Raw genomic sequence first — 16,659 nt, forward strand, 5'->3', positions numbered from 1 at the left:
AATCTACGATGATGCTGAGTGTGGTAAGTGCATATTAAGAGGCAGAGTTCAGGCCAGCCAGCACAGCACTAGACTGACTTGTAGCATTGCTAGGATTACCCCCGTGTGCCCACCTCTGGCTTCAAGGATTGGCAAAGCCTTACAAAGTACCAAGGTCAAGGTACAGATCAGTTAGGCGGTGATTCACAGGCCCTCCTGTGAATCAAGAGAAGGGGGGGTGGGGCTTTTCCAGCGACCTTGATATAAAAACAAAAGCTTAACAGCGAATAAACATTAACCTCTCTAGGTTGGTAAGTTTGTTCTTAGAGGCTACAAAAAATACTTTTACACGTTTTACGTATAAAGCACAGACACGGCACATAGTGTATATTAAAATTTATTGGGAGGTCTATGGGGAAGGGGTCTGGGGATTCTGATAATGAAAAGCTTGCACACAGCTGTGGTTAATCCCTTGGTCACATGCATTTCCCCTTACACCATCACTGTGCCAAGTGTCTCTGGAGGTTTTATAAGAACAGTGCTTCCAAGGACAGCAGTCCTAGCGAGGTGACTCATCAGTTCTAATACACGGTACAGCATCCCAAGACACTGAGAGCCTAGGAAGTCAATTAACAGTTACCCATCATGGTTAAAAGTAGTTTCAACACCTCTACTAGAATTACATATTAGAGGCCAGAGGTTGGCATTGAAATTCAAAGTGAGAATCATTTTATAAATTGCTTTACCCATGTGCTATTGTTGATAAGTAAACACTACTGTGTATGAAGGGAAAAATCTATGATCAAAGATCATAATGTTCTTCTGGAAGACTCCACACTTTCACTATACACAGTATATAATAGACGGTGCGTTCGAACAACAGTAACATGCAAGAATCTGGGTGTAGAAAGGGCAATGTAGTTTCAGCTACATTGGAGTCTGAGAGACAGGAAGAACTGTTAATGCTTACACAGGAGACACTGGAAAGCACAGCACACAGTATGCCATTAGGGATCAGTGGGATTTGCTGGGGGGTAAAAAAAAAGACTGATCTATAAAGCCTAAATGTAAGGATGGACTTTATTTTAAAAAAAATTAATTTTTAGGACTACAAATTACAAAGGAACAGCAGATGACTACACAGAATCTAGTGAATACATTTGCCTGTCATGGAACTTCATTCATTTTACAAATTCACCCCCACCATCAATGATTCTGCTACAATGTTCTCAAGGTTACTATACCTTTATTTCAAATTATATTACATGGTATTCTCTCGATAAGCTTTAAATACCAAATTATTGGCTTCTAAGAATGGCACCTTCAAAAATGGGCAATTTTCACTTAGTCTCTGGTGGCATTATTCTAGTTTATTTTCTTTTACCAAAATGTTCACCTTTAGTCTTTCCCCCTACCAACTACAGATGGATAGCAAAAAGAAAAGCAATGAAAAAGGCAGCCATTAAAATAAATGAATTAATCATTTAAAGAAAGTATTTGGCTCATGGCAATAAAAAAAATGGCAACTAGGGTGTTACTAGGTGTTTGACTATAGCAAAGGAAGCCAGGCCATACAGTCAGATGGGAGACGGCTATTGACGCCTTTCCCCTTCGCTCCAGGTGAGGAGTCGTGACCAGTGCTTCCTCTGGGTCCTTTTCCTCACACAGTACTCAGCTGTGTCCTGAGCAGAAAGCTGGCGTGAAGAGCATGGACTTTATCCACCTGCAAAGATGCAAGTGGACACACAAGTTTGTAGGAAAAAGCTCATCCTTCTTCCTCCCTCTGCCATGGTTTGCTCTCCATGGCACACAACATCTGGGCTAAAAGGACAATAAAATGTTCATATAGAACCAAAGGTCTAAACACTCAGGATTCACGTTACGGACTCAACTGTCTACAGGATCTTTACTGATAAGCAGGGCTCTGCACATACTAAATTATCACACAAATCATTGCCTTTTGAGACTTTGGATACTTTTACAGTTTAATTTGCAAACAGAATTTTTTGTAACAAATTATTCTTAACCAAATCATATCTCGAAAACTGTTTCTATAGAAAACCCAGGGAATAAAGTGAACTGCTCACTGCGGAAGGCCTTACATCACATCATTACAGTAGAAAAGACAGGAGGTAGAAGGTAACTGACATCAGGTTCAACTCTACAGCCCTGCAGCTCCTTACACACGGCTTCAGAAACCAAACCCACCGTTTCCAGGAACCATAAAAAGTTAAAATAAAAATTGCCATGAAAGCCCTTATATCATGCTTGATATAGGGAGGTAGGAAGATGTAAGAACCAGGACACATGAGACATGACATTTTATCTACAACTCCTGTTTGCTTTACTGAGGATGTTGTCTCAAAATTCAGTCACCTTCTTCAGCTTCAGACTCAGACTCTAGAAGAGAGCGAAACAGTCAACATCATTTCAGGAGGCCAGCATCCAGTACTTAAACCTTCGCAGTCACGTAAGAACTTGACCAACATCAACTGAGAACACGTGTATATTTACGCAGCTTAAAAATCTCTATGTCTCTACCGTTTAGTGTAAGACTCCATGGAAAGATCTAGCCCCAGTCTGATCCCTGCAGAAGGAAACTTGTTCCCACATGTGGCGACCACACTCATACACATACACTAATTACAAATATAATAAAATTTTAAAGAATATTACAATGGTTAAAGTCTAGTTTCCCCTCTTGGCAGAAAAAGAGATAACCCTGGGTAATATAAAGAGCAGAAACCTCCCCAGATACAGAGTGGCGAAGGGAGGAAAGAAACCTGTGTGTGCACCTGTAACTTAGCCGCTGGGAGGTAGAGGCAAGGGAACAGCAACAACTTCAAAGCCATTCAGGGCTACACCACGAAGTTTTGTCTAAAAAGAACACAAACCAAACGCTCCAACCAATCTACAGAGGATGACTTACCCTCTTCAGCATTTTTGAGCCATTCTACAAACTTCTTCATCTGCTCAAGGAAGACACTTTTCCCCTTTGCGACGTGTGCATCTTTATACCACTTCAGAATGGGCTCTTCACTCAGGACCTCAGCTACAAATAACGACATAGAACTTGGAACACAATCTTTCTACCAAAGCACATTAAGGTACTAATGCCTGCTTGGCACTTGTTTTTCTATGGGGATAAGGCAGGTGGGGTGGAGAGATTTTCACTTGTATTATTTAACTTGTCCATAAGCCTCACAAGTGTTCTAATAGCAATGTAGCAAGTAAAACCACCCAATTCTGCTGCAATACACTTGGGAGGCAGAGGCAGGTGGATCTCCCTGTAAGTTCCAGGCCAGTCAACAAAACAGTGATAGCCTATCTCAAACATAAACAGAACAGCAACCCTCAATTTTAGTACAGATGACTATTTTACTTTGTGACTACGGGAAGCTCATGTCCAGACACTCCTTATTTCTAGTACTTATGGACTTAATACAACTTTTACAAGACTGAAGACTTACCTTTATAAAAAAGCACCACTATTTTCTGGAAGGCTTTCATGAAGTGAATGTTGTCATAGCAGTACTCCTGAATCTTCAATAACAGGGTCAGCTCAGACTGACCCTGCGTGGTAAAGGCAGCGAGCAGAGGGCTGTATTGCTTTGAGAAACAAACAAAAACGGCTCACTCGTTACAGTAGTTACCCATTACAGAATCCTACAATACAGAACGCAACTCCCTGTAACCACAGTGAATTATAATCAGTTCACTGGTGGACAGGACTAAAAAATAGCAGAGCAGAAGAATACACTGAGCTGTGTGTGGTGAGTGTGCTCCAGACCTTCCCGTGTCCCGATTACACTGAGCTCTGTGTGTGGTGAGTGTGCTCCAGCAGACCTTCCCGTGTCTTGACTCCCTCAGCAGCACCAAATCACAGGCTTAAATTACTTTTAATTTATGAACCAAATGAAGTCAGGTCAGTCTTAAAAAGCACTGTCAACACTAATGTCTATGCACAGTGGATCACCCCCAGCACCACCAATGTGGTGAATCCTTTAGAGCACCAGATCTCAGCCTTCCTACTGCTGAGATCCTTTGTTCCTCCCTTGTAGGATCCAGAAAATTGTTACTACTTTAGAACTGTAGCTTTGCTACTTTTATGAATTGTTATATAACTGAAAGGGTCATTTGACCCACCCCTAAAAGAGGTCATGACCTACATGTTGACAGCCAACTCCTTGGATGAACACCCACTGATGGTCCACACCACCCACCACCTGACGTGCGAGTTTGCTCTACCCAGGAGCAACCCCAGTACCTTCAAGTGCTTGATGGCTTGTTCTGCTACAAGCTCCTCCTTTTTGTTCCACTCGACGGTGCTCATCACACTCGCCCAGATTATCCCAATGACGACTGGCTCCGGGATGTTATTTTTTTTCATCTCCTCCTTGACATACAAAATTATCTGCAAAATCATCCAAAAAATTATAAACATACTTTACACATCAAATTTAGACATTTTACAAAAGCACTAAAAGGCCTTTTCAGGGGCTGGAGCAATGGCTCAGCAGTTAAGAGCACTGGCTGTTCTTCCAGAGGGCCCAGGTTCAATTCCAAGCACCCACATGGCAGCTTACAACTATTTGTAACTCTAGTTCCAGGGGACCCAATATCCATGGCAAAACACTAATGCATGTAGAAAATAAAATTAAAAACTTTACAGCCAGGCGTGGTGGTGCCTTTAACCCAAGCACTGAGGTAGAGGCAGGTGGGTCTCTGAGCTTGAGACCTACAGAGCCTACAGAGAAGTCCCAGGCCAGACAGAGCTTTATGGTGAACCCATGCCTGAAAACAAAGCCTTTCCACAAAACCAGCAGCAAATTCTACCTGTACGGCATACAAACAGGAAACCATTGCCAGGGCCAGAACCTTGGGGCTCAAACTCTTTTATATACGAACTGACTCGGGCAGGTGAGAGGCCGCAGCAAACAGATAAAGGTGCCTGCAACCAAGCCTGACAACCCAAGATTAATTACCCAGACCCACATGGTGGGAAATCAGCGTACAAATGCCCACCCCTCCAAATAAATGTACAAACCATAACAAAACTTGTCTCAAATGAAAAATATCTACCCCTGGCTTATCATTACAAAATCTGGGTCATGAGTAAAACTTCAAATGTAGCCATAAAAAGATGGCTTAAAGAGGGCCGGATGGATAGCTCAACAGTTAAGAGCTGGCTGCTGTCCCAGGAGAATGAAGCCTCCTCCTCTGACCCACTCACACACGTGGCAGACAGCCATGTATGCAGACAACAGACATATATACTTTACACAGAGTAGCTTACGTCCTTGAATGGATCCCCTCGGGACATCTGCTCCTGGAGCTCTTTCTGGAGCTCCTTCCGCGCCCCGATGGTTTGCTGGTTGCGGACGTACTCTGACAGCTCCTTCAAGCCTGCCTCAGTGAAATACTTGGTGAAGTGCTCCACGCTCTGCTTATTGGCAGGGAACAGCTCCATCAGTCTGTTGTCCATGCTGACTTTCCGGAGACTTGCAGCGACTGCATTGATGTCTTTTTCATTTATCCATGATTTGAAGAGCTTTACAGCAAATGCTGCTGAAACCCCTGTAAAAGAAAGAAGCTTATCTAATCGAAGTACCCGCCTCAGTTTCTCCAAGTCCAGCCAGAGCTTCCACTCCCCTGCGCCAGTGTGACCATTTCACGACACGCCCCGTTTTCTGTTGCCTCAGCTGAAGTAACATGCTAGCCAGTGCTACTCTTAGAATTAAAGGGACCCCACATTCCCAGCAACTTTGGAGTATGGAGGAAAAAAATGACTGTAGGGGAGGGATCGAGGCTCAGCTGGGAGAAAGCTCAACCTGGGTTCTAAAGACACACCCCAAACTTGGGTGCCCAAGGTATGAAGCAAGTGCCCACACTAAGGAGCGCTTAAAAACGTTTTCTTTTAAAAGGACTGGATAGATGGCTGGTTCGTTCAATGGTTAGGAGCACTGGATTCGAATCCCAGCACCTACATAGTTTATAGCCACCCGTAACTTTAGTTCCTGGAAACCCAACATTCTCCTCTAGTCACCCAGGATTTCTGCATGCATGTGGTGTACATAAACTCACACATACATAAAAATAAATCTTAACTAAGGAACATGCGAGCCCCCTCCCCAGCTCCAAGCACTCACTCTGTCCACAGACCCTCACACACACACCAACAGGAAGACAGGCTTTCGCAGCAGCTCAGGAGCTAATACCTTCTTTAACCAGATTCTCATTATAAAGGCTGTTAAGAATGGATGCGTTAAGGGTCCCATTAGCCAGAAGAACCCCAGTCAACATGGCGAGCTTGTTCCTCTCCGACTCTGAAAACCCCTTCAGGAAGAGCAGTAACTGTAAGAGGAAAATGTGAGGGTTAGAAAGCCTTGCATTCTGCTAGAAGCAGTAAAAGAAACTACACCAGCTCTGAGGCCCACCCATTCACGTTTGGATCTGTTACAACTCATTAACCCTAGTCCTGGGCAATTCCTTAATGTCTGTGTCCTGGTCTCATCACATACTCGCCCTACAGGGTTTGTATCAACACTGAAGAGCTACAACAGAGCCTACCAACTCTGTCAGACTTCTTCCTGCTGCCTTCATTATGAAACATCTGGCATTAGGACCCAAATACAAGCAATCTCTTTAGATCTTATGCCCTGGTCCTTCACCCTCCAGCTTCTAAACATCCCTAGATTTGCTTTAGTTTTTTTTTCAGATAGGGTCTCTCTCTGTGTAACCCTGGCTGTCCTCAGACTCACAGAGATTCACCCGAGAGCTGGGATTAAAGGCGTGAGCCACCACCACCCAGCTAATCCATAGATTTTTAACTGCCATTTGTTTCAACACAACACCCATTTGTTTCAAACACTAAGTGGCAATGTGTGAATTTCAAATATTTCAGCATACTAACAGATATACTCCCCCAAATTGTATTTCAATAATAGCCTACTTAAACGTCTAAAACTACACCCAACACGTGGCTGACTTGGAACATTTCCCCATCTGTCCTTTTCCCTTTTGATCCAGGGCTAGAAGACTGAACTTGTCTTACACATGCTAAGCACAGGCCGCACTGTACCCAACTCCTTCTCGTACCTTTTTAACTTCATCCTCAAAACCTTTCTCCAGGTATTTGTAGCGCCTTATTAACTTGTTAAAAACCTAAAAGAGATCAAAGTCATTTCTACTGGACAATCTCACCACACACTGAAACTAAGAACACTTGAAACCACCCCAGTAACTTATCACTTCATGTTAAACAGTAACATCATAAAATACAGTTCTACTTTCCCTAGACAGACACCAAATTCCAGGCTAGAGACATCAAGTTCTCTGCTGACAAGCAGCAAAGATTTAACCATGACTCTGAATGCACTGGGAAGGCTGAGGCCCAGGGGTTCCGAAGTTCAAGCCTAGGCTGGGCACAAAGTAAGCTCCAGTCCAGTCCAATCCGCATCAATGAACTCATCTCTTTTCTTCAAAACGCAAAGATGGTCCAAAGAATGGCTCAATGTGGCAATTCCAATAGAAAACTGACTCTTCTGTTCATCCTAGCTTTTTTTGATCTCAGTCTCCTGAGTCTGGGAACACAGGCACGAACGCCCACATCCAGGTCAGCATCTTCCTTGTGGAGGTGGGCTAGGGGACTCAAACAGGTGTTCGTGCTGTCTAGGCTGGCGCTGAACACACTGTATACTCAAATTCCCCTCCATTCTTCTGCCTCAATTTTTTTTTCCTTTTTTTTTTCCCTTTTTTTTTTTTTTTTTGGTTTTTTGAGACAGGGTTTCTCTGTGGTTTTGGAGCCTGTCCTGGAACTAGCTCTTGTAGACCAGGCTGGTCTCGAATTCAGAGATCCACCTGCCTCTGCCTCCCAAGTGCTGGGATTAAAGGCGTGCGCCACCACCGCCCGGCTTTTTTTTTCCTTTTTTAATGTGCATTGGTGTTTTGCCATGGGTTTGGGGCCCCCTGGAATGGGAGATACAGTTGTGAGCTGCCATGTGGGTGCTAGAAACTGAACCCGGGTCTTCTAGAAGAACAGTCAGTAGTACTCTTAACCACTGAGACATCTTTCCAGCCCCTGCCTCAACTTCTCAAGTGCTGGGAGTATAGGAATGCGTTATCCAAGCTGCTTTCCTGCCTTTCTTAAAGGGTAATTCCAGAGAAACACATCTGGGGCTGGAGAGTGTGGTTCCCAGCACTAACCACAGGCAAGTTCGCTACTGCCTGTTCCTATGGATTCAGAGCATCTGATGCCGCTGGTCTCTAAGGCTACTGCACTCAATGGCACACACCATAATAATTTTTCCACCAAAAGAGAGAAAAGAACAAAGGCTGGGTTTGCTGAGGAAGGCAGATCTGAGTTTAAGGCTAGCAAAGGCTACATACTAAGACTTTGTCTCAAATTTTTTTTTCTATTTTATTCTTCTGAAGTTTCTAATCTACTATATATTTTTTAAGACCTAAACCCTTAAAACTTAATACCTGTTACCCACACCAAGCAGAACACCCCCAGACAGACGGCAGCTATGACGGACAGTCTCACTCACCTGAGCAAATGCTTGCATGGTCTCGAGGTCTTCTTGTGCTGCGAACACGCAGACATTTGTGCGCATCATGTCGTCTGCCAGTGTACCACCTGGGGCTGAGACAGTCAACAGTGAATTGCAGGGCCTTCATCTTAAATGGGTGATCATTTCAGCCTTACATACTAATAAGGGTTTCCAATGTAAAACAAAATAGTAACAACGTAAAATAAAAACAGTAGCACTCGAAGATGAATTCAGTTTCAAAGAGTCAGATGGCTTAGTGGATACAGATAAAATAACTTGCACAACAACTAAGCAAGATGTAAAGTAAAGCAAGTAAAGACTGGATGAGCAAAGGTGCTTGCCACCAAGCCTGCAGGAACCTAGTATCTACTACACAAGCCCATACAGATACATGTACATACAAAATAAATGCAAAAATGTTTGGTGAAATAAACTCAGTAAATCAACCATTTAAGAGTGCCAAACAGGCTAAGTGGAAGTGTTCAGATCTGGTTTTGATTATATTCAACTTTCTACACAGAAAGTAACTCTTTAAACTTCCAAGGAGGTTGAATTGTACCTTTAAGGAAGGATTTTGCCACTTAGCCCAGGCTGGCCTAGAACTCATAATCTTCCCAATAACTGGATTACCGACACACCACCACAACTGGCTCAAAATCCCATTTTCCATATTCTAACAAATAAAGAAGGAAAGCTAAGACAAGAGAAATTCCTGCTCAAGGGTAGCCTGAGCTACATCTAAGAGAAACCTTATCTTAAATAAAAGCCAGTGGGTGTGTGCGATCTGCAGTGTAGACCAAGACTGTGTTAACAGCATCAAAGGCCAGATGTTCACCTTACTGTTCTCTTTACTATCTTTGAAAAGTTTCTTGCTCGTGGTGGCCCAAGCATCTAATCCTTATGGAGGACATAAGAATCCTCAGCAACGCATTAAGTTCAAGGCCAGTAGGGCTACATAAATGAGGCCATGCCCCCAAACAAAGGGGATTAAAAAGAGGAAAAGTCTGTCTGGTCAACCTGAGGGCATCCTAACCTACACAGTCACCACCATGTCAGCCAGGGGTGAACAGGAAAAGCATCAAAAGACTCCTCCTCCTCCAAACACGCACACACCAGAAAATTCCTTTAGTAAATACTTTAATAGGTTTGGGTTTGGGGGCTGGGCTGGAGATTGCTCAGTGGTTAAGTACACTGGGCTCAATTCCCCAGTACCTTAATGGCAGATCACAACTGTCTGTAACTTGGTTCCAGGGGATCTGACGCCTCACATGGAAAAACATGCAGGCAAAACACCAATGCACATAAAATAAAATATATAAGTAATAGCCCTATTTCAAAATTCCCAACTCCCAGCCCAGAGGGGGTAGAAACGAAACAGAACACATTGAAACCAATCCCACCCTCTCTGGCTTTTCCATTACCTCTGTGTGTCACACCCACAGTTCCCAGACACTTACCCAACATTCCGCCAGCCACCAGGATGTCGAAGAGTGTTTCTGCATAGCGGCGGTAGTCAAGTTTTGCTCCGGAAGCATCAAGAAACTTAGCTACTGCTTCCAAGTCAGTACCAGTTTCGCTTAAGCCTTGAATAATGCAGTCTTGAAACTGAGTAGGGTCAAACCTCTCTTTTTCATCTGCAGAGAGAACAAAGTTATCACAGATGGCACAGCCAGTACCTTATGAAGCTAGGTAACCAAATCACTGAGTTTCGTTTAACTTGATAGCTGGAAAAGGTAAGTATCCCAAGACTTGAAACAAGTAAGCTTGATAGGAGAAAGATTAATCACACCCAGTGTCCCCTCTGCAAGGCCAATCCATCTGGCCAGTACCAGGGGGCCACTCCACTTCCACCAGGCTGCTCTCCTGAGCACTAACCCGTACCAGCCATGGAGGCACAAGCCTTTAATCCAGCACTGGAAAGGCAGAGGCAGGTGGTCTGTGTTCCAGTCTGCTCTATCTAGTGAGATCCTGTAACATCAGCCTTTCTATACCATGTAGACTTTATTCCTCTGAAAATGTGTGCACTCAAGTGCCCACCAGCCGCCTTACTTTCTCCCCTGGACAGGGTTACTGGTATCTGCCTAACTTTGTAGTTCCACCTGCTAGAGAAGTGGGTACAGAATCCAGTCTTGTATCTGCTATACTACTGAGCTACCTCCACAGCCCAGCCCCAGCTCTACTAGGGGATACAGAGTATCCGCCTAACTTGTATCCATTTTATTAAGACAGTCTCTCGCTGGACCTAGAGCTCACTGACTTAGCCAGACTGGCTGGCCAGCAGGTTCCAGGATCCTCCTGTCTCTGCCTCACCCAAGATGAGTCACAGGCTTTCCTGTGGGTCAGGGATGCAGTGCAGGTCTGCACGCTGTGTGGGTCAGGGATGCAGTGCAGGTCTGCACGCTGTGTGGGTCAGGGATGCAGTGCAGGTCTGCATGCTGTGTGGGTCAGGGATCCAGTGCAGGTCTGCATGCTGTGTGGTCAGGGATGCAGTGCAGGTCTGCACGCTGTGTGGGTCAGGGATGCAGTGCAGGTCTGCACGCTGTGTGGGTCAGGGATGCAGTGCAGGTCTGCACGCTGTGTGGGTCAGGGATGCAGTGCAGGTCTGCATGCTGTGTGGGTCAGGGATCCAGTGCAGGTCTGCATGCTGTGTGGTCAGGGATGTGGTGCAGGTCTGCATGCTGTGTGGGTCAGGGATGCGGTGCAGGTCTGCATGCTGTGTGGGTCAGGGATGCGGTGCAGGTCTGCACGCTGTGTGGGTCAGGGATGCAGTGCAGGTCTGCACGCTGTGTGGGTCAGGGATGCAGTGCAGGTCTGCACGCTGTGTGGTCAGGGATGCAGTGCAGGTCTGCACGCTGTGTGGTCAGGGATGCAGTGCAGGTCTGCACGCTGTGTGGTCAGGGATGCAGTGCACGTCTGCACGCTGTGTGGTCAGGGATGCGTGAAGGTCTGCATGCTGTGTGGAAAGCACTTTTCTCAGTTTTCTCCTCAGTCCCTTTCTGGATGTTTCTGAGACAGCATCTCACTTGCTTCAGGACGGCCTCAAACTCACTATGACCTTCAATTTAAGATCCTTCAGCTTCCATATCTTAAGCTCTGGGGTAGATTCTAGGGCCTTATAAATGCTAAACAAGCACTCTACAAAACTACATCCCTAGTTCTGTTTTGGTTTTTACCCAGACTGGATCTCTAGTAGCCCTGGCCGCCCTGGAACCCACTATGTAGACCAGGTTAGTCCTAAACTCAGAGATCTGCCTATCTCTACCTTCAGATTAAGTCTCTACTAGAGATTAAAGGCGTGCACCACCACTGCCTGGCTGCTTTGTTTTCTGAGACAAAGTTTTGCTATGTAGCTATATGCACGACCATACTACTCTCTAAGTTTTTGGTGGTTCTCTCTCCCCACCCCCTTTTAACAATTTATTTAACTTTATGTGCACTGGTGTGAAGGTGTCAGATCCCCTTGAAATGGAGTTACAGACAGTTGTGAGCTGCCATGTGGGGCTTGGAATTGAACCTGGGTCCTCTGGAAGAGCAGCCAGTGCTCTTAATCGCTGAGCCATCTCTCCAGCCCTTTCCCTTTTCTTTTATGTGTCCACAACACTTTGGCCTTTTCTTTTCAATCTAACTATTCATCTGGCTTTAAACCTAGTAATAAGCTTAAGAGGTCAATCTTTCCGCAAGGGAAATTACACAACTAAAAGACTACATTGGCTAGTAGTTTAGAGCAGTTATACGCCCTGAAGTCAAAACACTTGATTGTTGGGCTGGGCATGGTGACATACACCTTTAACCCCAACACTCGGGAGACAAAGGCAAAAGGATGTGTGAGCTTGAGGACAACCAGGGCTTCATGGAGACCCTGCCTCAAAACCCAGAACGAAATCCCAACTTCTACTATACCTCGTGCATTTGTGCAACTAACCACTTTCTTCCTTTAAATATAAAGACCTACGTGCATGCGTGTGCCTGGAGCCTGAGGAGGCCAGGAGTGGATTCTGTATCCAGGAACTGGCGTTACAGGCGGACATGAGCTGCCAATCAAACCCAGACACTCTACGAGAACAGTGCACTTAACTGCCGGGACAGCACCAGGCCCAAATTAGCCATTTTCAATATCTACATTCCCTTACAAAACAACATGTGCCTCAGTTTCTGTGAGTCTCCTCTAACCCTGCCACTGACATGTGACCCCCCCCCCCGCCCTGGGATGTCTTGCTTTGCCAATTTATGCCAGACAATGGCATCTGAATTCTCACATTTGCCAGCCGAGGCTAGATAGCTGACTTTTTTTATATACTAGTAGATAAATTATTTTTTCTTGATTTTACTAAAAGCCCTGCCTTCAAAACTCCCTTAGGTCCCAGATACCCTGAACCAGGAGGCCATGAAAGATCCCCCCCCCTTTTTGGCTGTTGTTACTTTTGTTCTTGGGGGGAGGCAGGAGGAGGGCTTAAAAGAGGGTCTTTTATATCCTAGGCTCGTCCAGTCACTGATGATGACTTCTGCCTCAGTCTTATGGGCATATGCCACAACATACCAGTTATGAATGATCTTTATCTGACCTTAAGGAAGTGTCACCTCCCAGATACTACTAATAAAAGTCATCTGTTACTATCAATTATATTAGGAGGAAGCCAGGAATCTACAAACTCTGAGAATACATACTGTTCTTCATTACTGACAAACTGCTTTAAAGACCACTCACTGTATCCAGTCAATGTCTATACTTACAAAGACTAGAACAAGATATACTTTGGCTTTATCACAGGGGGACAGTATGAAGATTACAAAAAAAAAAAAATACTGTCACGTGTATGTCAAACTATCTATGAAAACCAGACGCCAAAGACCAGTAGTCAGTGCAGTCTCAATTTCCTCCAAACCATTCAACAGGTTAATGTGTGCTTCGTTTTTTTTTATTTATTTTTTTCCCCCTGAGACAGAGTCTCAGCACATAGCCCAAGCTGGTCTAGAACTCACTAAACAGATCTCCATTTACTGGCCTCTCCACTGCCAGAATTAAAGATGTGTGCCATCATGCCTAGTCAATGTGGGTTTTCCAAGAACACCACTTCAACTTTTCCTTTGGCTGATTAGGTTTTTTGAAACAGGGTTTCTCTGTTTATCCCTGGCTGTTCTAGAACTCAGTCTGCTCTTGGCCTTGAACTCAAGAGATCCGCCTGCTTCTGCCCCCTAAGTCCTGGGATTAAAGACAGAGCCCTAACTTCAATCCTCAAATTGGATTGCCAGCAGGAGCTCAAGCCTTTAATGCCAGCATTTGGAGGCCAGCCTGAGCTACAATCTGAAACCCTTACAGGGCGGTGGTGGCACATGCCTTTAATCCCAGCACTCCGATCTCTGTGAGTTCGAGGCCAGCCTGGTCTACAAGAGCTAGTTCCAGGACTGGCTCCAAAGCAACACAGAGAAACCCTGTCTGGAAAAACAAAACAAACAAACAAACAAACAAACAAATAAATAAATGGAAAAAAAACAAAGAAAGAAAAATATGAAACACTTAAAAAAATTACAATGGGAACCATATTCTACAAGCAGCCAACTAGAAGCTTGTTTCTGCTACTTTCTTGAGATTTAGTAACATGCAGTTGACTGTGAGAGGAAACCGAGATACAAAATATCTGAAGGCTTAAGGAAGATTTGTAAATATTTACCTCTTTTTCTGGTTTTAAAACGCTGGCCTGATAGCGTTGGTTTTTGCTGCTTTTGATTATTCATAAAAGACACCCTAGGAAAAGAGAAACAGGGCCTTAAAAAGCGTCTGTTCCATCTTTGTTTTAACTTCTAAAACAAAGTATCAAACCTTAGGTCAAAACCACAGCTAACAAACCGTGCACACTTTGTTTCCGTTCATGGGCAACCGAGCCAGTGCAGTGGAAGCGTCCCTCTCCAAGAACCCCTTTAACGAAGTCGTGGAACGACACTGTCACCCTGTAGGGTGGCAGATCGCCTATTACGAGCCTAATTGCTCAGTCTCTCCCACACTTCCCTTCGGATTGCCCACTTCTTTCTAAGTAATCAGAACTCTGCGGACCATCACGGCCACGGCCGCACCACCCCGCACTCCAAAGTGGCGCCTGGAGCTTTGCACCCTTCTCCAAGCTGCAAAACCGGAGCCGGCCGCAAAACGCTACGGCCCGAGCCGCCGCCTCCTTCCCCGGGGCACGTGTCTCCCCGCATCCACACCCTTTCCCGTGCCTCCCCGCCTCGGAGGGCCCCGACCGGCTGGGGCTTCGGGGGGGAAGCTCCGTGTTGGGGTGGGGGAGACCCCCTTCTCCACTGACCCCGTCGCCTGCGGTGGTGGCCGCCGCGCCGAGCGGACCACAGGCGCCGAGGCGCTGCGCGCCGGGGCCCCCGCCGCCCCGTACATCCGCCCGCCCTCCCGCGAAAAAAAGCAGCGGCGGAGGCGGCGGCCGCGGCGGTGGTGGCGGCGGCTGCGCCCCGCCCGCCGAACCCCCCCACGCCTACATCACCCAACAGAGGCCGCGGTGGCTTTGTTACCCAGGCCGGCCGGGCAGCACACACGGGGCGCGCCCGCCACCCCGGCACCCCGCGGCCTCGCTCGCCCTCCCGCTCGCCCTCCCGCTCGCCCCGGCGGCGGCCACGAATCCAGGCCTCCCCGGGCCCCGCCGAACCGCGCCGCCGCCCACCCTTCGCCCTCCGCCGGGCCGCGCCGCGCCCGCCGCCGCTCCCCGCACGGCCCTGCGCCGCGCTCGCCTCACCGAATTTAAGGCGGAGAGAAAAGAGCCAGAAACCCCCGAGCTGGCGGCGACTGCGGCGCTGTCTCCTCTGCGACCGGAACTAACGCGAGCAGCAGGGGAGGAAGAGGCGCCACCCCCGCCCCGGCCGCACGCTCTCGCGAGATTTCGACCCTGGGCCGGTTCGCACCGGGGGTGGGGGGGACGTGAGGAGGGGAGGGACGCGGTCCCGCTCCGGGTGGCCGGCGCTGCGGGGTTAGGATTCTCCGTTCCGCTTTGCAGCTCTACGCCGCCCTGATGGATGCTTGGATCGGGGTCGTTTCCTCTCTCTCTCTCTCTGTCTGGCCTTTCCGCTCCGGGTGGGGATGGAAGGGGGAAGACGCCCCTCGACGGGCGTGTGATGGACCCGTCCGCCCCGTCCTGGGGTTGGGGGCCGATGGCTGGGCTGCATGCATGGAGGTGGCCGGGGTTATCTGGGGTCCTGTGTGGAGCTGGGCCTCCTTGCTCCGCGGTGCAGACGGCTGAGGGCGAGGCTGAACCCCTGCCCGCCACCCCGCCTTGCAAGCGAGCGGTGCTTGTCCCCTGACCGTGGCGGACTGGAGACTTGTTAAAGCTGATGGCAAGGTCCCCACCCTTGGGCTTTGTCACTGGTTCTGGGGCAGGACCCCAGGATGTGCCTGCATCTCAGAGTCTCCGAGATGCAGGCATTGCACTCTGAGGACCCTAGGGAGGTTTGTTCTCGGGGAAGTCAGATGAAACTGTGCGCCTGCACCCTGTTGGGTGCCCTTTTCATCTGCTTCCTCGCTCTCCGGCCAGAGAAACCCTGAAATCGGAATTTGTCCTTAAAATCACCTTCCCCGTCTCAACTTGTTCTTACCAGACATATCGATACAAATCGGCGTGTATTTATTATTCGCCTTCCTACTGCTCTGACCGCAGCCTTTGCCTATCAACTTGAATGGAAATTTTCTTCTTAGAGTCGTTTCCTAAAGTTATAGAAAAATCCAGTCATTCTTAGTCTCTTAATATTTAACGTGTTCCTGGATTCCTTAAAACCTTGCTCTGGGTATGCGGGTTACTCAATAGTCTGCCACGATTCCTGTCTCACACCTTCAATCTTTCTTACTCATACATACAAGGCGCCTACGTTCTTGGGGGACTTAACATTTACTGCATTTGGAGACGTTTCGGATTCACCTCTAAGTCATTGAGCTGCTCTTAGTTGGATCTAGGCGCTACTTCTCCCCAAACTGAAGGAGCAGAGGTGGGAAGATAGCCTAGCAGGAAGAGTCTAACCTCTTGAAGGTACTGCTGCCGGGGGCCAGTGGAACTGAACTTTGGTGGAACCTGAGAAGGCTGTGGAGCACAGGCAGAAAGTGATGGGGGTCAGGGCTCTAAGTCTCTGCACCTTTATC

General features: G+C 47.1%; 1 protein-coding gene across 1 annotated transcript; it reads right to left on the reverse strand.

The window, feature by feature from the left end:
- Positions 1 to 1,041: 1,041 nt before the first annotated feature.
- Bzw1 (basic leucine zipper and W2 domains 1) lies at positions 1,042 to 15,390 on the reverse strand. The gene is made up of 11 exons (XM_075955902.1): positions 15,269 to 15,390; positions 14,201 to 14,274; positions 9,989 to 10,165; positions 8,529 to 8,623; positions 7,078 to 7,143; positions 6,198 to 6,333; positions 5,276 to 5,556; positions 4,247 to 4,393; positions 3,450 to 3,588; positions 2,909 to 3,031; positions 1,042 to 2,379 (listed from the first exon to the last, which is right to left on the reverse strand). The coding sequence occupies exons 2-11, from the start codon at positions 14,262 to 14,264 to the stop codon at positions 2,348 to 2,350; spliced, it is 1,260 nt and encodes a 419-aa protein (XP_075812017.1). The 5' UTR covers positions 14,265 to 14,274; positions 15,269 to 15,390; the 3' UTR covers positions 1,042 to 2,347.
- Between the last annotated feature and the right edge of the window lie 1,269 nt (positions 15,391 to 16,659).

The sequence above is a fragment of the Microtus pennsylvanicus genome, chromosome 22 (genome assembly GCF_037038515.1).
Source record: "Microtus pennsylvanicus isolate mMicPen1 chromosome 22, mMicPen1.hap1, whole genome shotgun sequence".
In the NCBI taxonomy this organism is placed as follows: domain Eukaryota; kingdom Metazoa; phylum Chordata; class Mammalia; order Rodentia; family Cricetidae; genus Microtus; species Microtus pennsylvanicus.